General features: G+C 34.4%; 2 protein-coding genes across 3 annotated transcripts; one reads left to right on the top strand and one right to left on the bottom strand.

The window, feature by feature from the left end:
- The first annotated feature begins 17 nt into the window (after window positions 1–17).
- Window positions 18–13686, top strand: LOC128169032 (sialin-like). 2 transcript variants are annotated; one of them, XM_052835200.1, is made up of 14 exons: window positions 18–175; window positions 2245–2437; window positions 2723–2808; window positions 4244–4337; window positions 4700–4845; window positions 5625–5712; window positions 6251–6344; window positions 7073–7202; window positions 7568–7717; window positions 7918–8050; window positions 8303–8448; window positions 8550–8642; window positions 10673–10883; window positions 11479–13684. In XM_052835200.1, exons 2-13 carry the CDS (start codon window positions 2290–2292, stop codon window positions 10835–10837), a joined length of 1473 nt encoding a protein of 490 aa, XP_052691160.1. In that variant the 5' UTR covers window positions 18–175; window positions 2245–2289; the 3' UTR covers window positions 10838–10883; window positions 11479–13684. The 2 variants fall into 2 exon arrangements, with proteins under 2 accessions (XP_052691160.1, XP_052691159.1); XM_052835199.1 differs by having other exon boundaries at window positions 10673–13686.
- Window positions 13687–23727: 10041 nt separating this feature from the next.
- On the bottom strand, window positions 23728–24530 carry LOC128169031 (uncharacterized; the record flags this gene model as incomplete). The annotated part of the gene is given in 1 exon segment (XM_052835198.1): window positions 23728–24530. A coding segment is annotated over 1 exon segment (668 nt), but the record flags the coding sequence as incomplete, so codon positions are not given.
- Between the last annotated feature and the right edge of the window lie 1254 nt (window positions 24531–25784).

Raw genomic sequence — 25784 nt, 5'->3', positions numbered from 1 at the left:
GGTTTTTAAGATGAACACTTAAATTTAATGCATTTCGTTTGGTTCAGTGAGAATTCGATAACCCTAAAAGTAAACCAATGAGAACGCCCGTACGTTATCCCTGTTGGATGCTAATCGTAAACAAAAAAGATGGCGGAAAACTTGACATGTGAAACCATATGGTGAACAGAAAGAGGTCTGTAGATCAATCTATATGTCTTTATCAGTTAAAGTGACTGGAGAAAACTCATTTTATGCATGATGCAAGTTGCTGAATTTTTCTTAAGCTCTGTCGATATTTTATCGAACACTTATTTAAATGTGTTGGTCACTTCAAAAATTATTAATTGAACAGCTGAAATCAGGGACTTTAATTAATTAGTATATACGTCCCTGCCGAAATGAATGTAAGCATGTGATATAATGTACGTATATTTATGTTCAGGGACGAATATACTGACGTCCATGGTATGTTAAATTCAAACTTTTTCTTTAGCATGTTTAGTCAGAATTTGATTTTTTAGCTCTAATGATTCACATCACAATCTCTTGATTCTTTGGTGCGTTTTAATTGAAATTATTTCTATTGTAACGAGATGGGAAAAATTATTACGGATCAGACCGGTATTAAAACCCAGCCACCCTGAATTTCTAGTCAGGTGCTTTACCAACTGAGCTACATGTATATGACGCCGGCATTTGAACCTGTCTGACCATCACATTTATGATCACATTCTTCTCCCCTTAAATGATCTTCACCCTTGAAGATCACCCCAGGCTCTTCCACTGGCAGGAGTTAACCTGTCTGACAGTGCCAGGGGATGGCACTGCACCAAATGTAATGGGATGGGAGAAATAAAGACACATGGGATTTAAACCCAGGCCCCCTGAATCCCTAGTCAGCTTCTATAACTGACCATGTTTATAGTTATATGGTGCTGGTATTGGAACCTATCTTACCACCACACTTTGAAATAGAGCCATCTGATCATACTTTAAAAAGATCTCTGAAACATTCTTAAAATGAGGATGCAGATTTCTTGTTTAGTTGGAACACTCTATGTTTATGTTTAATAGAATTAATGAAATGCCTAAATTACCAAAATGCCTTGTAAAATATTTTAAAAAGTCCATATGAATTGAAACTCTGAGAAATGCCTGCATCTTGTTACATTGTAAATGTTACAAATGTATATTATATGTGTAGAAGTTTAAGCTATATAGACCATGGATATCGCCTGGGTAGCTCAGTGGTAGAGCTCCTGACTAAGTTTCAGGGGTCCCAGGTTAGATTCCCAACCCAGCAATATGCTATGCTCATTCCTTCTTTCCTATTATATTTGGTGCCGTAACCTCCCCCTGGACCTGACAGGTTAACTCCTGCCAGGGAAAGAACCACGGTTGATCTTCGAGGCCGAAGTCTTAATTTAAGGAGGGAGGAATGTAGTAGTTAGGGCTATATGGACCTTGGATATCGGCCTGGGTAGCTCAGTGGTAGAGCTCCTGACTAGAGTTACAGGGATCCCGGGTTCAATTCCCAGTCCAGCCATATGTTTTCAATATTCCTCCTTTCCTATTAGATTGTGTTGGGCCTTATGGGTCGAAGACTATATAAGGAGGGAAGAATGTAGTAGTTGGGGCTATATGGGCCGTGGATATTGGCCTGGGTAGCTCAGTGGTAGAGCTCCTGACTAGAGTTGCAGGGGTCCCGGGTTCGATTCCCGGTCCAGCCATATATTATTATTGTATTTATATGCTCATTCATCCTTTCCTACTACGGTACATATGATTCCCGACTGGGATATTCATTTAGAACCATTTTAACAAGAGCTTGGACTTTGGGCAGTACGTGATAAACTCCGATTTGATGAAGGCGGGGTCTATATTCATGGTTAACTTTCCTGCAATTTTCTAATATATATGCATACATTAAACACAATGACACTCGCCCAACTTCATCCAGGGATGTATATTTCGCTGAAACGTCAGTTTCATACGGCAGAGCAATGGTTTAATTTAAAGTCTATGAATAAAAATGAGGTTCTCTTAGAAAGGAGGTCAATTTTTGACAGCTTGTTTTGATGAGCAAACCAGATAGTAAAATCCCACCAAAAGTCCAAGCTCTTGTTAAAAACAGTTCTAATATCGCAGCACTTACGTAGTTTAGTACATGTACCGTAATCTAATCAAAAATGCATAAAATAACCAGTATCAAATTAACTGCATGGGTATGTTTAAATTTGATCTTATTGATTATTTTTTTAGCCTTGACTTAAGGGTGAATAGCCCTCAGCAACTAGTCATATAACCATGGCAGAGAGTTCTCTTGAGAAACGGCCAATAACAGCCTCATTCCAGACAGCTGAGGAACGCCATGACTTGTGCAACAAAAAGCTATCTTTCCTGGGAAGATTCCCAAAGAGATATGTCGTCGGAATCATGGCCTTTTTTGGCTTCTGTAAGCAATTTTTGAGAAGCCCAATTATCATGCAATGTATAATGTTGATCGATGTACAGATTTGTGTATAATAATGATGAAAATTTAGTACATGTCTAACAAAGCATTATTTATAGGTTATAATTTATAAGTTATTTTATGAAGTTTATTTATTAAATGTATATGCAAGTTTTTGGTACATCTACAAAGTAGATGATTTCTTGTTGGAAATATATTTATAAATGAATTTAAATTATGTTACATGTATTGTGATTATTATTAAAGTTCATTGACTGTGTTTTTCAGGTAATATTTATGCTTTAAGAGCAAATTTGAGCATAGCCATTGTGGCTATGGTTGCAAAATACAATGTCACAAATGAGTCAAGTACGGTAAGTAAGCAATTCTAATGTATTTCTGAAGTTGTTATATGTTGAAATATTAAATGCAACATATTTTTTAAAAGATGAAATAATAACATGAGAATGCAAAATACATTTATGTAAATGTTTTTTTGTTGTTTGAATGCCAAAATTAAGGAAACCAATAATACATGAATGAAATATTGGTATATAAATCTTTATAAATCAATTTATTTTAAGAATATTATGCCCCACGCAATGAAGTTGCAAGGGTATAATGTTTTTTACCTGTCTGAAAGTCAGTTTGTCAGTCCTGTTTCTTCGTAAGCACAACTCCTCTTTAACCGCTGTAAGGAGTTTGTTGAAACTTTAAAGGTATATATAGGACACTAGGACACCATGATTAGATACACATGTTACAAGGAAATTCCGATTCCATCAACGTTATTTTTCTGAAAATTTGGCCCTCTTGAATTAAGAATTTTGTGGTTGAGAAAGGAAAAGATGTGCATATTTGCAGGAAGTTTTCATCTGATAATATTTTGCAAGTTATGTTCTTTATCAAATCATTTTGTGTATTTGATGGGTACCCTGCGAGTCATTATATGTAGAATTGTCAAGTAATGGGGGAGTTTGTGGTATGTAAGCTTGCTCACTTTTTTCTTTAATGCTTACATTGTCTGGAATATATCTGTTTGTAAACTTTTTACATTTTGACAGTTTCAGCATCTTCCCTATAGAAACAATGGGCCAATTTCAAACAAAGTTGACATAATATTCTTAGTTAAAGGAGAATTGCATTTCTCAAATGATTCTCTTCCTATACCTTTCAAAGTGAATTTAAGATATAATAATTATATTTATATTTAGGAGAAAAAAAGGCAATTATTAATAGCAAAACAGTGCAAATAGAACATATACATGTAGTTAATTTTTTAAATCTTCGACTCTAGAACCAATATGTTGTATGTTGTGTAGAAGGAATGTCATGTAATATCTGCTACCCCTGGAACAACATTGAGAGTACAAAGTTCTACATTTTAAAGATAACAGAAATTACTTAAAACGCTGATACATGTATTACTGTAGATTCCTAATTAAACGTGAGAAATTAATTTTCGCATAAAATTGCAAGGAGCGACCCTCGCAAATTTTAAATCTCACTTTTATTTTTCAGACAGTTTTGAACTATAAGAAATTATTAATAACAAAAATGTTGATCACGATTTTATATTCTCGCAATTTGATACAAAACTGCGGAATTAAGTACTCGTGTAAAATAGGGAATTTACATTATCATGCAAATATGCAGATCCTGTAATAGTGTTGTATCATAATGCATATTATATTGTTAATCAAATACAGATAACCAAGGAAAAGGCCTTTTGAAAAGAATTGTTTCTATATAATGGTACATGTATTTTAATGATGATGATGATAATTTACAGCTCAATGATTTTTTTAGCTGATTGAACCAGGATTTGACTGGAGTCCTAAACAGCAGGGCCTCATTCTAGGGGCTTTCTTCTATGGATACATCTTCACTCAGTTACCAGGAGGTAAATTATGAAATCTTTGTTATTAAGTTTAGCTGATTTGAGTAATAAAACATGTTCATTTTATGTTTGTTGGATTAACACTACAACAGTCTGTAATTCTATAAATCCTATTATACTGTAAACATTAAATAAGTAGAATTTAGAATTGTGATTCATATAAAGTGGAGAATTATCAGCTAGTTTATTTTAAAAATTTCTAACTTTCAAACTTTTATGTAATGTATAATTTGTTTTAATAATTGTTTACTGCATTTAACTATAACATTCAGAAGCTTTAAAAATAGCTCATAATCAGCAGATTTATAAAGTCTGAATTTAAGATAGGGTGGATACTTAATTCAGTTTTTGCAATGTTTCAATAGGTTTCCTTGCCAACCGGTTTGGAGGGAAGTTTCTCTTTGGTGGTGGGATATTTATAACGGCAGTCTTGACTATCCTCACCCCATTCTGTGCTCAGCCCAACATAACTTTGTTAGTGGTTGTGAGAGTTCTGGAGGGGCTGTGTGAGGTATATTACCTTTGTTTCTGCATATACCTATATAGAAAAAGTCCAATATATATAAGTGCAGTACTTTTGACATTTCACTTTAATGACATATTCATTTGAAATTGTTTTGTCTCTTTTACTGCACTGAGGCAAATATTGATAAACATCAATTAATTATTAACTCATTTTCAACCAAAAAATCTAGTCTGCATGGTTGCCGTCACGAGAAACCATATTCCAAAATAAACTCTCAGATATCAGAGATGAACACAGCTATGATCAATATATCATATCATAAGAGAATGAATCCTTTAACGGGCCAAATTTAACCCACCACATTTTCCTAAAAATGAAATGAAAGATATTTCTAAAGCTTTGCCACATTTTTGCTTAGTTTCTTAATCATGATTTTTTAATTCCATACAGTTAGATTAACGAGACAGGAGTATGTTGGGGAAAGTTTACCAAATATTGACAACAATGATAAATAAATGTAATTAAAGTGGTGTACCTATTTCACTGTGTGTTATATGTGTACAAATTATTTTTGTATTCCATCCACCTTTTGAACAAAGTAAATGGGATTTGTGCTAGGATAGATCTCAAACCTCTGGTTAGATTGAAAAAGTTAAGAGAAATGTAATCAAACATGTATATTAACAGTTTGATTTCTGATTAAAGAAAAACAAAGTACATGTATTTTAAAGCCCATTAAAATGAGAACATGATACATATATATATATATTATATTATGAGAAAAATTTACATATCACAACTATATGGCTTGTTTCTGACTTCAGGGAGTTACCTATCCCTCCATTCATGCCATATGGGCCAAATGGGCACCACCTTTGGAGAAAACCAGACTGGCTGCATTTGCTTTTTCAGGTTTGAATGATAGATTCTATATGTTTATTCTGTTGTGTTATAAGCTGGTAATATAATACATTTAATAAATGATACAACATAGTGGCAAATGTATTACATGTATAATAAATTTGGACTTCCTCATATATGTTGTAATGAATGAAACAAGCTAGTAGTTCATAGTAAATTTGTCCATTTTGCTTTCAACAAGGTGTGATTTACCCATCTCAAAAAGTTTAATCCTTTAGAACTTAATTTCATGGCTGTAAACATGGCACCATATGAAGATTGATAATTAGAAAACTGAACCTAATACTATGTTTTTGGATTTGCTCAGGCTACTTTGAATGTGACTGTATTATAGAAATGAAGTGATGATATGATCAGATAGCAAGAAATGAAGGGAATATTTTAGAGGACCTTGGTGTACATTAACAAGTATTATGATAATCAGAAGCTGATTGATATGTTCTCATAGCAAGTGTTACCCATGTGCTGACCATTAGTTCTTAAGTTCTAGTATGATATACATTACGATCTATCCCTGGAATTTTCATAGGTTCCTATATTGGGACAGTGCTATCGTTGCTGATATCTGGAGGTCTGTTTTCTGCAGGATACAAGTGGCCATCTATCTTCTATTTGTTTGGTAGGTAAATACAACAGGTAAAACATGACATGATTATCAATTGAATGATATATTTGTTTTACTACTCACTTTTTTTTATTTTTATTTTTCTGTTTTAAATACCTGTACATGTACTGTGGTTTCATTAATATTCAAGGGCATCAATTTTCATGGATAAAGCGAAAATAACAGTTTCAAGGATACTTAAATTTGTGGCCAATGACCCTCTCAATACAAAATGTTAATAAAAATTGCACTTCAATGAACATTTAATTTTGTGGATCAACCAAACAACGAAATCCACGAAAAATGGTATTCAACGAATATTGATGAAACCACAGTATTACCTGTGATGTTATTTAGTCAGACTGATCACATTTGTGAGTTATTTACCTTAGGTTTATAGTAATGAAAACTATTCATTGACAGCATTGAATTTCCATTGCATTCCATCTTTTGGTTTTATATGGATCATGATATAAAATTTAAGGTCTAATAATTTGAACTAATATACCAACTCCAAACTTTGCATCGCTGACATAATTTCTGTTTTGGTATTTTGAATTTCTGGAAATATTTTTCTAATTGAATTCTCTTTGCAATGATTTATTTTAGTTAAACTCCCTCCTTGAATAATTTTGAATTCTAATTATAAGTCTACTCAATGTTTTCAAGGCGTTAAAGAAGGATTTCCTGAGATAAAAGAATAATTAAAGAATCAAGCATTCTAATAACTCATTGTTTTACAGGTAGTTTTGGCATACTGTGGTTTGTATGCTGGTGTTTTATGATAGCAGAGAGTCCTGCAAAACATTCCACCATTACAGACACAGAACTAGACTACATCCAGTCCAGTATAGGTTACACAGAGGAACAGACAGAGGTAATATTGTGTACGCAATGTCAGATTAAGTCCAGTCAAATACAGGTATATTGCTAAACTTAATTTGTTGCATACATAGAACTACAAATCACTTTGACATATCCATTGTATATGAGATATCAGTGTCCAAGATATCGAAGTTCAACTGTAGTTCTAGTAATTGTCAATAATTGATATTTGAGAAATGAAAAAATAATTATGACCTCTTGAAAACTATGGGCAATGTTTTTGGCACTAAAAAATAATACTGAGGAATGAACTATTACTTATTATTAACTAGAATTAAGTTCAGGAATTCATAAGTAGTTCTTTTCATCCAATTAATTTTTCAAAACACATTTAATCTTTTTTTCATTTTCAAACAGAATTTACTCCCACCATGGTTGGACATTTTAAGATCTCCAGCACTGTGGGCCATTGTTGCTGCCCATTTTGCTGAAAACTGGGGATTCTACACCTGGTTAACTGAGCTACCAAGTTTCATGAAATATGCTTTGAATTTTGACTTGCAAAATGTAAGTACCGCATACATGTATTATGGAGAGAGAGCAAGTTATGATTTATTATATTATTTTTTAGCAAAACATTACAGGTCGTTGCCAAGACTTCTTAATAAAAATATAATCATGCAGTATGCTATCTGCAATTTCATGAAAGATAAATGTTGGATAGAGTTATTTACATGTATATACCAGTGTCTTTTTGCTATGTTTAGGCGGGATACTTGGCTGCCCTGCCCTACTTTGTGATGGGCTTGGTAGTGATGAACTGTGGGTTACTGGCAGACTACCTCTTGGCTCGCTTTGAGATGTCAGTAGTTGCAGTCAGAAAAATCTTCACATGTGGAGGTAAGTGAGCTTGTATCTTCAGTGAAAAAGGAGATTACAGTCATACAAATTTTGTTATATACTTAATGGTTGTGTTCTTAAACATCTTATGGTGGTCCATCTCTACATGCTGCATATCTATTTTATTATCTACATAAGCAATCAATCTAATTGCAATAAAAATGTGTTACCTTTGGCTTTACTGTGCGTTCAGGTTGTTGATATTGCACGCAGACAGATATCTACCAATTTTCTCATTCCATGATATTGCAGCTTTCTTGAGTCAGATGGTGTTTATGGTTGCTGCCGGCTATGTGATGACCCCAGTGGCAGCCATTGTCTGCCTCACTATCGCAGTGGGGCTGGGAGGCTTTGCTTGGGGAGGGTTCAGTGTCAATCATCTAGATATAGCTCCACAGGTAACGGCACGTTATCATCATTCATTGTAAAACTTGAATTGTTAAATTAAGTCTTATAACATTATACCTCAAGATGTATTTGTAAAATTGTTGATTTTTAGTATGCTAGTATCTTAATGGGAATTTCCAATACCTTTGCTACTATTCCTGGAATTGTTAGTCCAGCATTAACTGGTGTGATAGTCAGTGACCAGGTAAGTTATATCTATTTGTCATATATTTTTAGTCTTTTTTACTTATTATCATCGTCGGAACCCAAGGGTTTTCTATCCGTTACACTGCTTTTAACAGTGTAACGGATAGAAAACCCATGGGTTACGACGATGACTTATTATATAGCAATGTCATATAAATAAAAAATTATCAACTGCTGTAGATGTTTTTCCATTATATATAAGAGCAATGCATGTTGATACTGTCTGCAACATGTATCTGTCGCTTAGTACTAGATGCACATAACAGTGTAATGATTATAGTTATTGAGTTCATTGCACTATTTCCATTTACAGTAAAACACGCTTATAACGAAGTCCCAGGGACGGGCAATTTAACTTCGTTATAAGCGTAATTCGCTATATCCGTCAAGTTTACAATATGAAATAGAGACTTGGGGAATGAAATTTACTTCGCTGTTAGCGTCAATTCATTATAAGCGTGTTCGCTATACCGTAACCGTGTTTTACTGTACTTTCTTCCTTAACTATTTGTAATTTCCCTTCTCTGTACAAGAGATTGAAATATGGTTTATGTTCATTGTGATATTACTTCTTGTAATTCCCTTAACTGTTACTCCTCAGTTTTCCTCTCAGTATCTTGGACATGCCCGGTTTCCTCATATAGTGTAAATAACTTGATTTATGCATTTCTGGAAGAAGTTTAAGCTTTTTGAATGTGGAGGAAGACAAAGAGTTACACTTTGATACCAGTGTGAATTTAAATTATCTCAACACTTTATATGGGGAAATAGACAGAAATTGCAATTAGTTAAGGGGCAGGGAAGTATACACATCTCACAAACTGGAGTTAATTGCAAATAAATCTCCATGGTTAAGTCAGCTTTTACCAAAAAATCCTTGACTCAAACTAAAAGGTACAAAGAGTTAGAGGGTAAATGAGGTTAACACTGGTGCTGATGACAAGAGGATATACCTGAATTTTTCGTAATAAACTTGGATTCAAAACTTATTGTGTACTCAACATTTGGTTATATGAACATTTGATTATGAAATATTTATAAAAAAAAGGAATATTCTTTGGGTACCAACAATCAGAAACCTTTCCAAGACAATGTGTCATGCTTATTAATCTTGTAAATCCAATGACATCCCTTTGGATGGGATATAACTTGACAAGACTATATTTCTCTCCCTTTGGCCCAATAAGGATCATACTTTACTCACTGATTATCTTTGATTAAAGAATATAAACTGACATTTAACAAATTGTCTAGGTCATTGATCAAGGTCAAGCAGATATCTGAGTAAAAACCCGGTTTAATACAAAAGGTTCTCTCCCCCTGGCTTAATCTTATGTGTATTGATCTTTATCAATGTTTCAGATTAGCAGTAAAGGTCAAAACATAACTCTTTTGTAGAAATCCTTGTTCAGACAATATTTGCTCTCTCAGTTGCTCGGTCTGGATCATGCTTGTTGCTTATGCGGTACCTTATCCCAAGTTTCTAGACCAAAGATCAAGATCATAGCAGATTTCTATTAATCACAGTCAAAACCCCTCTTCTTGACCCAATGTAGCCCAAACTTTATCTGACTTTGCCCATGTTCAGTGACCTTAAATCAAGTTTCTTTGTCAAAAGTCAAGGTCAATATTTGCAGAATTCTAGTTTATAGCATGTTTTCTATCCAGTTTTATCACCCTGGCCCATGTTTCACTCATTTTGTGTTAACTTGAAGATAGTTCATTTTCTATGTTATCGATGTCATATCTGTATGAATACCTAGTCCAGACTGTATAGCTCCCACCATTCCTACTTCACAAATAGAGTGTTTGTGGATTAAGGATGTGCAATGACTTTAAATGAACTTTATAGTTCATTTCTTAAGGTCAAACCATCGTTTCTCATCAACAGATTTCTTCCTTATATTCTATACTAAAGAGTGCATTTTGAGATGGCCACCATCTCAGTGATGTCCTTGCTTAGGAAATTATTTTGTCTAAATGACCAAATATCTTCAGAAAATGAATTGTAAATTTTCTTTGTTACAGCATGATAAAGGTGAATGGCAGGTGGTATTTTACCTGGCTGCAGGGATCTACCTGGGGGGCTGTGTCATATATGGGCTGTTTGCCTCTGGTCACAGACAGTCGTGGGCGGAGGTTCCCACTGGCTATATGTCCCAGGTAGATGAGAATACCAGAGATGATCTTTAAAGATGGAGGATATCCTCTGAACCAATGTAAATGGTGGATAAATGTTGTGAGTGGTATAGATGTATCTTTGTATTTTGTCTGCCTTAAGTGTGGTAGATCTCCAAGTTGACAATTTATAATGCAGGTTTTGCATAAAAGAGCAATAATTGGTTTTTTTCCAGATTTTTACTGTATAATGTTATGATTTATACCAAAAAAGAAGTTGCTTTAAAGTATGCCATTAAATTCTTGTTGTAAGGAGTATATAAGATAGAATGTATATTCTTAGTTTTAGAACACTTGTAATCACTCATTGTTCAATGGGAGCACTTCTTTAGCCACAATGTTTAATTTATATATTTTTATATGTTTTAATTATTTTTTATTACAATTAGACTTACCTACTCATTGGAGTTCATGTATTTGGCATACATGACAATCACCAAGATAGAGTACTTAATATTCTTATTTATTCATCATTTGTCATCTTTTATAAGAGTCATAGAACTTGAACATGTGCAGATCCAGAAATTGTTAATGAGCTTGAACATGTGCAGATCCAGAAATTGTTAATGAGTGGTCTACAGGAGGATTGTATTTGTTAGGGAAGGTCCAAAGTCTATTTGACTATGTTATTAATTTGATAAATCTTAATTTATTAGGGGGTCTGGAACACCCTTCCCTTCTAGAACTCTAGAACTGCACATGGAAATAGTCAGAAATCCACAGACAGTCTGGCATTCACTTAATTACTATGGTATCATATTTCTACTGCTGACTGTAGAGTGAATAGAGTCATTCATGTTACCATATATGTCATTGGGGAGATTTCCTGCATGAAAGTGTTGAAGGACTGGTTCCACTGCATGAGGTGCTTTTATTTTGTTCAATTGATCATGTTTACCTGAATGTGAATTTAAAGTTGATGTTATGTTAATGAAATACAGAGTGAAGCTTTTTAAAAGATTTGATAAACTAGTCAAATACATGCACATGTGTTAGCATTGAAAATAATTTTACATTTTTTTTTTACCAATGTGTTTGTTCTGAACATATCATTTTGTTTGTTAACTCACTAGTATACTTTTATTTGTTAACCTTGTCTTTCTGCATCAAATTCTTTTGGATGGCGTATATTATCATTTGTTTGTTTGATAGAATATTATTTTGATATTGGAATAAGTTATTGCCATAAGGTACTGCATTTTTAAAAGATAGTCTCTCAGTTTTTCAAATGGTGATAGTTTTTACTTTTATTTATTGAGAATGACTGTTTGGAACATATTGTGGTTTATAATTAATTATTATTTGTTGGTGCTGAAATTTAAGGCTCGCACATTTTTCTTTTGCCAAAGAACACGCAATTGCAGCAAACATATAGCAATATAATTATAGGCAAAGTGCTATTACTACAGTACAATGTGTCATTTAGGTAAGGACTCCAGTTAATGTTTATACATGTAGTTCTTTATCTGCTTTAAACTTGGTGCTTTGCAACCAGAACATATTATTATAGTACATTATCCACAGTAGTACAAATCAACATTTTAGTATATACAGATAAACAGCTTTTAGAATATTGAGGGACAACATGTAGTTTAAATGATAATAGGGTCTGTGATTTGAGAAAAAATATACATGTGAAAAATGTACATAATTTGTACAGACTGATGTATAATATTTTACCACATTCCATTTTACCTATACATTTTAAAGTTTCATTCCAGTCCTGTTTTTTTCTTAGGAAGTTGTACAAGCTAATGTTATCTTTGTATGTGTTACAGATATTGATAGTGTGACAGAATGAGGAAGGTACATCTAATGAAATTTATTCTGAGTTCTTTTACACCATTTCTTATTGAATTTTATTGATAAAATGTGTTTTCAGGTGGGACCAAAGTACATATTCTTCAGCATACAAAATATACCTGTATATTTATTTTTTGATTAAGAATATATTTTCTTAAAGTATTAAACAAAAATTGATATTTATCTTTTTCACATTTATATTATTATCTTTAATTAAATATTTGCTCATATTTTTATTTTATCTTGCCTATTAACTTAACTCCTGTCACATTATAGAATGTGGAACAAATGAAATCCACAATATATAATCCCTAACAGTCATGATAACAAGATAAAAAAGATATATGAAATGTTGTAGAACATCAAATGTAGTGTTATTTGTGATTGCACTTTCATTACATAGCCCATTATTAAGAAAATCAACTTTGGATACCGGGGGTATATATTCTTTAAAATGAGTGAAAATAATACAAGGTATTTGTCATGTATGGTATCAATGAACTGTAGTTTAAATCTAGCACATGATTTTATTTTACTAAAACGATCTTGTCTTGATATACAACAGACACTAAATATGTATTTTTATAAACCATGCAAAACGGATACAATTGTTTTAAGCCATTATGCAGGGTGTACACAGCTTTCTCAGATTGGAGAAATTGGTACATATTTTCCGTGGTTTGCAAAATATACATAGATCCATATTGTATTTTGCTGTCATATTTTTCTGTTTAATGTACTTATTATAGTTATTTATTTTCTCTATATATTGTGCTAAAACCAGATATTAAGATATCACTGTACATGTATAGTGATGAAATATCAAACGTGAAATGTGTTCCCAAGAACTGAAGTATTTATTTACAATTATACCTCTGTTTTTGTTATTTGTTGTCAGGATCTCAGTGTTGTAATGACTTTACTGTTGTTTTATATGTATGTCAAAAATAAAATAGATTAACTGTTTACAATCTGTTTGGAGAGAGAGAGAGAGAGAGAGAGAGAGATTTTTGTTTTAATAAGAACCTGAAGACAACATTTCTCATTCAATGGTATTTAGTGCACTTATAGTCACTGTGACAAAGGACTATGTTCGGTTTTATGCATTTTTTGCCCCCAAAATCAAAGTTTTAGAAAGAGCTTTAAAAATAAGGTAAAAGATAGTTAAAATCATATTGGAAATAATGGTGTAAAAGGTTATCACCACAGTAACGTCATAATGTAGTAATGACGTCATGAAGATTGCATTATTTTAATAAACTGATGTTTTGTAGCAAAATATGGGTGTTTTCCGATGGTTTTTCGACTGGGAAACATTGAGCGTAGGCTTGCTCAAGTACCACTTTTTAGTATAATATGTATAACTATCGCACATGAGCAGACCTGCGCTCTATACTTCCGAATGCAAAATATAGAGCAAAAATGAGAATATCTTCATTTTTTTGCAAATTTGCGGGAATAAGGTCATTTAGGTGACGTCATAGATAAACAGCGAGTGCTCAAGAATCTGTATTTAACGAGGCCGAGTACTGAACGAGTACGCACGCTTTCGCGCAGCGTTTCATTTGTATTGTGACGTCATCTTTTTGCGTTTACGCCATGGCGTGGTAGTTTCAACTGCAGATAATCAGCGAAATTTGTTGAAAATAGCTCGTTTGATGCGTAAAATTGATTTTATATTGTGGAATAAACATAAATGTCTCGAAGTATAAGCTATTTTTGGGCTCGTGAAGAGGGTTCATCAAGCCTAGCCCTCTCACGTTTTCTTAACCCGACTAAATATAGCTTAATTCATATATTTCAAGACAGAAACCATGTTTTTTTATATAAATGACCCTTAATACCGAGCGCAGCGAGAGGCGGGCGAAGCCCGCCTCGCGAAGCGAGGATTAATGGTAACACGTATATATAAGAAAATCAGTGAAAAATGAAAGTTGAATCAGGGGTACTAAGGCCAAAAAAAATTTCTTCCAGCCCTGGGCGCCGCCATATTGGCAGCCATTTTGTTTTTAAAAAGTTAGTTTGATCATTGATTGACTGGTACTTATCGATGTTTATTGCCCCTAAACTCGATTAAATAAGTTCCAGTGTTTCAATAGAAGGAAATTTGAATTAAAAAAATTAAAAAGGAAACCAGATATGTTTCAATAGTGCTTCAATCAAGAAACACGACTAGTTCTATGTATGTCTTATCAATTATCAGATGGAAAATAAAAACATAAACGTCAAGGAACTGATCTTTTAGATTCTGAATAAAGTATTCAATTTTATTACATTGACATTCATATGAATTAAATTGGTGAATAATGAAAGAAGAAATAACAAAAAATTCGGAATCACGTAACTCTCTTCGGCTATTTCCGAAGACAAAACTAGAACGTTTTACGTCTGAAATATGACGTCATAATTAGACTGAGCACGCGACGTTTGGTTTAACTTTGACGAATGATTTGAGTAGGCAACCATACTGGCGGATCTTACTCTGTGCGTTTTAAATAGATTTTAATATGTTTTACGGTGCTACCGTTCTGGCGAGCGCAGCAAGAATTACACATACCTTGCATCATTGTCGACGTCAAAAATTTTTTGAGAGTATTGCTCTACAATGAGTATGCCAAAGGTACTTATTTCAATGGTCATGATACATACAGCGCAACGTCCTACCCAGAGAGAGAGAGAGAGAGAGAGAGAGAGAGAGAGAGAGAGAGAGAGAGAGAGAGAGAGAGAGAGAGAGCCCGTTACCTGTTTGTAGGTGTGTAATTTCCCACTTTTAAATTTAATGGTCTGACTATATGCAATATCTACATAATTTTTTTTACCTGTTTATTGTTTCATTTTATTCCTTTTTATTTAGTTCAAAATGTCCTATTGTTAATTTCCTCCCTACTCACATACTTACCTGCCTACTGTACATGCATGCACAATTAGCTTAAAAATGGATCGATATGACAGTAAAGTATGGCTCTTGCTAGTATATATATATAAAATCTCTATATTAAAAAAGATTAAAAACAAATCATATGTCAAGGAGGCAGGTATCGCAGACTATACTGAAATAGCCAGTACACGCATTACAGATGCTTGATCCACCTCTAAATTTATCGCGGGAAATATGGCGCGAGTGCACTGTGACGTCATCGATGACTTTGTTCGTCTTTGTTTACGTTTCTCGACTCAATACGGAGGTATGGAACCATGTAACAAATCTTTTGAGTCTCGCCAAAGCATATGCGGTACTCAAAACGTGTCTTTAAACTTTAAGTCACCGTAAATTACGAGTCAAAAGTCGGCCATTTTTGGCATAGCACCACGGGTGAAAACATTAGAGAGCATTATGGGACGTAGACAAAAAAAATTGTTTGATGAACTGTAGGTTTAGCTCGTTCTTTTTCCCGCGCACACTGGTTCTTAGAGCTCGCTTCGCTAGCCGGCGCTGCGCGCCGGCGAGCTGCGCTCGCTATTATACAAAAATCAAACTACACTGTGTTAAATCTGCGCTCGGTCCAACGGTCACACCGTTTACATATTATGTGATGTTATATATTTATTTATTACTTAAATGTGTCTGAATGTTTTAATAATACTATAAAGATCACCATTTCCGCTTTTTTTCAAATAAAAAATAGCCATTATCTTACAAACTGGGAAATTGGGTATACAAAAAAACAACTTTGATAAGATCCCTGGAACAAACCAGGAGGCAAAAGGTTTTTTTTATTTGACCATTTGATGCCTTTTAGCAATAACTTTAATATGTAGAACAGAAAAAGAAATCCCTAGGGCAGAAGTTTAAAAAAAATGTAAAAAATGTGCAAAATTGATAGCGAGCGCAGCGAGGCGGCGCGAAGCGCCGCTCGCGTAGCGAGCTCCATAGACAACGTGTACGAACGGAGGAAATTCGAGTTGAAATCTGCACATTGTTCAAAGAAAATTTTGTGGACCCGCGTGAAAACGTTCTACTATCCCAGTGATCCTTTGCGGTGCATAGCAACTTGGCGGAACGGAAAGCGTTTCTAAGGAAAATTTTTACCTGTAAATAGCATACATCATTTTCATTTAACAATAAAAAATCCCTTTAAAAACATTAAAGTAAACAACACATATGCTTACGTAAAAAACTGTACCTATGACGTCATTTCCTTCCCCGAATTTGTCCGACAATTTACGAAAACTGTCGAGCGCAGAAAGTTAAGTATGACGTCACAGTGATCTCGCGTTTTATATTCCCGCGATACATTTAGAGGTGGATCAAGCATCTGTACTGAATGTAACGTGTAGGAAGTACACAGTAGCCTGAGTCACCGTTAATACTGATACTGCGCTCACTATTAACGGGAACTCTTTTGCTGATTAGTTTTGTTTTGATGATTTTTTTTTGCTGAGTAAATACACATGCAAGTTCCATGCTAAATTTATTGTCATATTGATCCAATCATTGTATACGTTAGGTAGGTGACAAAAATTTATTAAAAAAGAAAAGTCTATAATCATAATCATTATTAGATCTACGTGTAGCCACGTCATTTTGTAATGAATAAATAAAAGAAAAAAATTAAGTGTTAAAATATCTACATGTATTTGTTATACTTGCATATGTGGTCAAACCTTTCAATAATATTGGATATCACAAACTAAAAAAAAGGAGAGGGCACATGTCTACAACGCTTATATAGCGTACAAAAATTAAAAAGATTAAAAACAAAATTGATGTCACAGAGGAAAATTAAAACACCGGTAACAACAAGGAACAAAATGAGAAATAACACAGACACACAATTTATTGATTTTAATGATCATTATTAAAAGGTAAAGAAGAGATAAAAAATAAAAAAAAACCGGCTTTGTGTTTATCAAAATATTTTAACAAGTCTGTTTAACATTTTATTAATGCTCAGTGGTAGTTTTTTGTTTAAGTGTATAAACCTAGGAAGGGACCATTGGAATAAAAGTTTGATATCTTCCGGTTCCTTGCGGTGGTAAAAGTTTTCGAGACAAAGCCAAAGTTTTTTGGTTTGGTTAAGTCCACGGGTTGCATTTAACAATGATGACAGATGTGTGACTCCTTCTGCGCTCGCCCCAACGGTCACACCGTAAAACATATTACATTTCAAGCAAAATCCCATAGGGTCCTATGTTAAAAATTAACAAACTTTGAGATGACCCCCTAAACAAACAGTGTGGTAAATGTTTTATTTTTTTTTTATCTTAAAATAATAATTATATCGGTAGAAATTCAATGACATGTAAAAAATTTCATTCAATAATCTAGGGCAGAAAAAATTAAACCCGGCCTCGTTAAATCAAGATAAAAGTTATAGGCATCCTCTATACAATGATTTGTGAAGATTTGATTTTTATACGATACTATTTAAAAATTGGTTGAAATCGGGGGCAGATATTTGACCATACCGCACATAGTCCTTTACTAGCGAATGTGTTAGAACTTTGAAAAAAGAATAGTTTAAAATCATGCCTTGATTTTTTTTTTTTTTTTTTTTTTTACAAAGTATTCATTTCATAAATGGTGAGTCTGCAAATATTCAGGATATGAAGTATATCCAGATAAAAAAAGTTTCAATTCTACTCAAAACAATTGCATAGTGAGTTCATTAAACTGCACGATGTAGAAGTTTACATGATATTAAAGAGGCTGGGCGGTCAACAGCTTTCAAATATGATATGTTTACATGTAGTTAATATAAACTATCATATTAAAGAAAAAAAAAACCCCAGATATTTGGATATTATGCCATTTCTTTATTCAAAGCTCTTCTTTTTCGAAGTTTAATATAGTGTAAAGATGATCATGACCATCCAGCCCTCTTAAAATATTTGCATATTCCACTGATGTATTGTTATCCGAGCTATAGATCCCGTGTCGATGTAAACAAGAAAGGAGGCAAACAATGTAGACATGTCAACTCGATGTTGGTCAACATTGCGATGTCGACAATGTTAACAGGATATAGGGCTATAATGTCCATTACATATTTTTTTTTTGATATCGTCAACATCGCGATGCATACATTATTGATAATATGTTTTACGGTGCGACCGTTGGGGCGAGCACAGCATGTGATCAAACATGCAATGAATTATAATAAATTAATAAAATAAAATTAACAACGTGAAATTTGAATGCCAAAAAATAAAACATACCTATTTTTCAGTAAATTTTCATTATTCATAGTTTATAAGATTTGTTATAATTTATTAATTTATATGTAGAACAATAGTTTATTCTCAGATACAATAATAAAGATTTTAATATAAAAATATTCATTGCACTGCATCTCCTCTTTTAAAGTGATTGTGATTATGATTGATTGATTGATTTCCCCCTTTGTTTTGCCGTAGACATTTTTTCTTAAACTTACATATAAAACTTGACTCATCATAGAGCTCCCCCCATCATTTTTGTCAATTTATACATAGAAAATCGACTTACCGTGGATTTGCCCCTCCACTTAAAAAAAAATAATTAATGTTTAATTTTATTTTTAATTTACGCTTAAAAATATTTGCTTATCATGTTAAAAGAACATGGTGTTGCCCCCCCCCCCCCCCCCCCCCCCCCCCCGCATGTAATAAATGGAAGTGAAAATAAAGAAACCATTGAACTGCTAAAGAGCTGAAGGATTAGAATTTTCATGATTTATTTTTCTTTTTGCTTGCAAAGATTTTTTTGGATGAGGCTGCCATCCACCCACCCACCCCCTTTAAAAAAAGGGCGCTGCTACGTATAATGTTACGTTTCAGAAAATTACCGTAATTATAGTGAATACAATATTTGTGAGCATTCATCCAAATTAGTGCAATTTACAACTGTTTCCTGTATCTGAAGAAATGTCCTTATTCGTCAGCTGTTCTTTATCTTAGCCTTTGCAAGATTTTAAGAGGATTTTGGTCATTTCAGCAGATTTACAATAACTTCAATTAGAGTAATTTCCCCTTATCAGTGCTTATTGTGACGTCAAAGCTGACGTTGGTTAAGTGTCGCCTTACTCTTTAAAACTCCCCTGAGAAATAAAAGTATGGGAAGTATACTGTTTTATTTACTTAAAAAGCATGATATTCTTAAAATTACACATCTTATAGCGAGCGCAGCTCGCCGGCGCGCAGCGCCGGCGAGCGAAGCGAGCTCTAAGAACCAGTGTGTGCGGGAAAAAGAACGAGCTAAACCTACAGTTCATCAAACAAAATTTTTTGTCTACGTCCCATAATGCTCTCTAATGTTTTCACCCGTGGTGCTATGCCAAAAATGGCCGACTTTTAACTCGTAATTTATGGTGACTTAAAGTTTGAAGACACGTTTTGAGTACCGCATATGCTTTGGCGAGACTCAAAAGATTTGTTCCATGCTTCCATACCTCCGTATTGAGTCGAGAAACGTAAACAAAGACGAACAAAGTCATGGATGACGTCACAGTGCACTCGCGCTATATTTCCCGCGATAAATTTAGAGGTGGATCAAACATCTGTAACGAGTGTACTGGCTTTTTCAGTATAGACTGCGATACCTGCCTCATTTACATATAATTTGTTTTTAATTTTTTTTAATATAGAGATTTTATGTATATATACTAGCAAGAGCCATACTTTACTGTCATATCGATCCATTTTTAAGCTAATTGTGCATGCATGTACAGTAGGCAGGTAAGTATATGAGTAGGGAGGAAATAAACAATAGGATATTTTGAACTAAATAAAAAGGAATAAAATGAAAAAATAAACATTTAAAAAAATTATGTAGATATTGCATATAGTCAGACCATCAAATTTAAAAGTGGGAAATTACACACCTACAAACAGGAACCGGGCTCTCTCTCTCTCTCTCTCTCTCTCTCTCTCTCTCTCTCTCTCTCTCTCTCTCTCTGGGTAGGGGGTTGCACTGTATGTATCATAACCATTAAAATTAGTACCTTTGGCATACTTATTGTAAAGCAATACTCTCTCAAAAATTCTTTGACGTTCGTTGATACCTAAATAAAACTATAAGTTGACAATGATACAAGGTATGTGTAATTCTTGCTGCGCTCGCCAGAACGGTAGCACCGTAAAACATATTAAGCTTTTCAAAGGTTTTACTTTGATTCTCGGGAGAACGTGATGTTGGAACGTGAGGTTGGAAACCATTGGTACTATGAATTGTGGGTCAAAATTTACTGACTCCGAAAAAATATATCGGATCAATGTGTAAACGTTTGTGACGTCACACGATTATTTTTGATTGAAAGTGTACTGAGGTGAACTTTAGAGGTAACATTGACTGTATGTCGCTTACATCGTTATTGTTTTTACTGTCTTTTGTCTTGCTGATTCTCGTGAGAGTGTGAAGTGATAAAAATTGCCATGATTACAGGGAACTACTGGGACGATTAAAACGATGCATTACTGGTCCGATTTACTGACGCCAAAAAAATCCGTTGAATGAATGTGCAACTAGTCCGAATTTTCTATTCACACACGCCTTGCCGGTAGAGCTCGCTTCGCGCCGGCGCTGCGCGCCGGCGAGCTGCGCTCGCTAATACAATATCGATAATATGTTTTACGGTGCTACCGTTCTGGCGAGCGCAGCAAGAATTACACATACTGTACCTTGCATCATTGTCAACTTATAGTTTTAGGTATCAACGAACATCAAAGAATTTTTGAGAGAGTATTGCTCTACATTAAGTATGCCAAAGGTACTAATTTTAATGGTTATGATACATACAGCGCAATCCCCTACCCAGAGAGAGAGAGAGAGAGAGAAAGAGAGAGAGAGAGCCCTGTACCTGTTTGTAGGTGTGTAATTTCCCACTTTTAAATTTAATGGTCTGACTATATGCAATATCTACATAATTTTTTTACTTGTTTATTTTTTTTTTTATTTTATTCCTTTTTATTTAGTTCAAAATGTCCTATTGTTTATTTCCTCCCTACTCATATTCTTACCTGCCTACTGTACATGCATGCACAATTAGTTTAAAAATGGATCAATATGGCAGTAAAGTATGGCTCTTGCTAGTATATATATATAAAATCTCTAAATTAAAAAAAGATATGTCAATGAGGCATGTGTCGGAGACTATACTGAAATAGCCAGTAGACTCATTACAGATGTTTGATCCACCTCTAAATTTATCGCGGGAAATATAGCGCGAGTGCAGTGTGACGTCATCAATGACTTTGTTCGTCTTTGTTTACGTTTCTCGACTCAATACGAAGGTATGGAAGCATGTAACAAATCTTCTGAGTCTCGCCAAAGCTAATGCGGTACTCAAAACGTGTCTTCAAACCTTAAGACACCGTAAATTACGAGTTAAAAGTCGGCCATTTTTGGCATAGCACCACGGGTGAAAACATTAGAGAGCATTATGGGACGTAGACAAAAAATTTTGTTTGATGAACTGTAGGTTTAGCTCGTTCTTTTTCCCGCGCACATTGGTTCTTAGAGCTCGCTTCGCTAGCCGGCGCTGCGCGCCGGCGAGCTGCGCTCGCTATAACATTGCACGATATTGAACCGATATCGATTTTACAGTGTCGACATTGCCGATATTTCTTTGAAGTTAACATTGTTGATATCGCAACGTATACAATGTTATGTCGAAGACGCTATGTCGACTCGATGTCAATCAATATTGTGATGCATGTCGACGATGTAAACAAAAAAGAAGGTGCACGATGTAGACACAATGTCGACTTGATGTTGGTCAACGCTGCAATTAAATGCCTTCGATATATACGATAATAAAAGAATGTCGTCTCGATGTTGGCCAACGCTGCGATGTCGACAATATTTATAAAAAAATTGTGCTTTGGACATATTTCACAAATGTTGTTGCATTGCGCTGATATATTATACATGGAGATTTACACTATAAATGATATGACTTTAAATTTATTCAATTTGATATATACTTTACTAGTATTCTATACTTTAAAATGAGGTTGTTTGTTACATCATATATAATTATCTTGTTGACGTGGCTTGTCAAAAGGATCTAAACGCTAAGGTAAAGCATGAATATGCACTGCCACGGCTGTAGCGCACCCATTTTGCAGTTGAGGCAAAGGGTACATGTTTTGCAGTGAAAGGCTATGATAATCGTTCTGAAAGAAAAATAGAGAGAGTAATTCCAGATAATAGCAATAGAACAATCTCTCTAAAAACAAACAAATGGGTGTGAAGAAACATTATGTAGCTAACATTGCAGAAAAAAATATTTTTCTGCACGCTAGCTAAAACTACAAAGCCCATACGAAACATCAAAGAACTATACTAACTGTCATGTCTTCCCATTTCTCTTATTTAATATTTTGTCAGTTCGGTCCATAATGGAAACAGTAAATATGTCCGTCTCATTGCTGAATCTGCACAAACTTTCGTTAGTAAAATTAATTTAAAAACTCTTTGTTCTTGAGGACGGAGTAATAGGTTGTGACAAGTGGAACTTTTGTCTTTTTTTCTTTGTACATGTATTGCAAAAGGGTTTCAAACGGGTTTTTTTATATTTATCTTATCAATTGCAGATTGCATTGTGTGGGCTTTGTAGCCTCGGACACACAGATGGGATTTTAATGTCTTGCTCTGTTCTTTAACACCTCTAAAGGCGTTGGGAGGGTGGCAGCTAGACGTAGAGGTAGATAACCATGTATGAGAATCAGCGGGTTTCACATGCATCGAGACTGAAATTTATATAGTTATTTGTTTTCATTTTTTTTATAATTGTAAATTTGACGAGTTTATGTCTTCTATAAAAATGATCGTCGTTTCAAAAATGAGGCATTTGCTATTACGCTACGGCCGTACCAAATTTTGCAATATCGTAGTTATCAATATAACACAAAAGTCAGAATTTCAATTTAGAGTTAAAGATCGCTAACGTATTTCTTTGTTAGTTGCTTGCGAGTTTATCATAGATTTTAGAGAAGATATGTTAATCAATCGTTTGAAATATCGTTGATATCATTGCAATTATAAATGCTTTTGTGATATATGGTGTATTTGATGTTATAAAATACATGCACATTATCCTAGCCTTTTCTACACACCAAAAGCGAGCCGTTATCTATGTCCATAATGGACAACCAATGTAGTGTACAAAGAATTCAGTGGATGGATATTGGCATTCTTTATTAATGCATGAAAAGCATAAATACCGTCACAGTTGCTTTTAAGTTCATAACATTCAGAGTAACAATCTAAAAGGTCAAAGGCTGCTTAAACATATAGTTTCCTCTTCATCGTCTCCTCAGTAATATCTAAATTTGCTTTGATATTTTGCTCTGATAGCATCACGCTTAAAATCTCTAAGATATCTCGAAATTTGATCTTGCTTTCTATCAAGCCTTTGCAACTCTGATAGATCAAAATCCCTCTTCGAACGCACCGCCGATCTCCCCTTGTTGGCGTACGATGATCGCAGCGCGGTGTCAATGTCTCGCCGTAGGAGGACACGGTTCAATGCGTCCGTTTTAAGGTCAAGGTTTACGGAAAATTCATCTTCTTTTGGAGATGGGAATGGGACCCATCTGGTTCTACTGTCAAACCTTAGCTGTCTGGCGTATTTACCTGCAGAGGGAGATCTTCGGAAGGTGGGAACAGAGGCGACGGGGGCGGGAGAGGGCAGACGACTTCTGTTTTCTTGGTAGGATACAGGAACGTACTCTCGTGATACAGATCGCGAGCGCCGCCTCACGGGAGAAGCGTGTCGTCTGGGAAGCGGGATGTAGTCCCAGTCATCTCCAAGAAGCTGGTCCTCCAAGATGTAGCGACGACGACGAATGTCGAAGGTACTGTCATCGTAACTTCGGACACCGCTGTACATGTTTTCCCTTGGGTTGATGAAGAAACCCAAAGGTTCGTCATCGTAGCTGTATGCCGGTACATAAACGTAGGTCCAAGCTGGATCCTCGTAATCTGCAACAAAATGACAGAAAAAATCTTAAGTAACCATAAATGTAAGTAGCTTACGTGCATTGTCTTCAGACATGTCATCATCAATGAAACTAAACATGCTTTTACGCGTGACAAGGGAGGCTGGAATGTTGTATGAAGAAATGCTGACTCACTCTGCACAGAATGTCTACAATTTAACAACGTTTTACAAGCACCAGCATTTTATACATCAGGAATGTTTCATTCAGAAAGGTATTTTGAAGGAAGCAAGTGGATTTTGTTTACAACAAGAGACCACTATAAAAGTGTGGCGTTATACTCAGTATTCATATTTTGTAAACTGTTGTATAATTACTATCGGAGAGCAATTAAATCCTCCTCAAAATATTTCGTAGTAATTTTTGGAATTTCTATGAAAATATTTATATTTCCATACACCTACGTAATGATAAATGACAACAGACACAGTCACTACACATAAATAACTGACGGGTTTAGGGTTCCCCCATGACCACTGTCTGCCAGTGTGCTTGGAATCACTGGACAGCAATGGGAGTCAGCTGGAGATAGACATGTGTTGTGGATTACCAGAAAACAGTGGTTTTTCTGGCACAGGTAAGATTGTACTGAATATACACGGAAAAGAATCTCGTTATAGCAGTACTAAGCACGATATGAGCAGTTCACTCTAAAATTAAGGAAACCAAAGGAACTAGCAATAGATGAACATGTCTCATATTTCCCCCAAAGTCTTACGAGAGTTTGATGGTATCATATAGTAGCTACAACAAGCATAAGGAAAGATTGGTTGACAAGTGTCGGATCAAGGCTGCAGAGAATGGAGAACGTCAAAAACAATTACATATGCACACATACTCATAGTCGGAGAAACACTATGCAGGGTTGCAGGGTACTTATATAGGAACCAGTGTATTATATAACACTGGAATCCTAATAACTTTGTACTCGAAGAATGAGACATGTTGAAAGTATTCAAAACTATTGCAACATATTTATTTTAAATGTGACGATACAGCTGTTAATAATAAAATAATAAAAATATAGCAAAAATATAGATATAGATAAATGACCCATTTTATTTTAAAATATACCGGTAAATTAGGTGCTAAAGAGTTGATGTGGTAAAGCTAAACATAAAAAACATTAACAAAACTTATATTGATTGGTTTTAATATGTAAAGAATTAATTGCAGAGGTGTCAAAAATGTATGTACAATCTCGAACCAACTGATAGAATTTATGAAATACAAATTA

This window comes from Crassostrea angulata, unplaced genomic scaffold (assembly GCF_025612915.1).
Source record: "Crassostrea angulata isolate pt1a10 unplaced genomic scaffold, ASM2561291v2 HiC_scaffold_87, whole genome shotgun sequence".
Classification (NCBI taxonomy): domain Eukaryota; kingdom Metazoa; phylum Mollusca; class Bivalvia; order Ostreida; family Ostreidae; genus Magallana; species Magallana angulata.
This window is presented reverse-complemented; position numbering and strand designations above follow the sequence as displayed.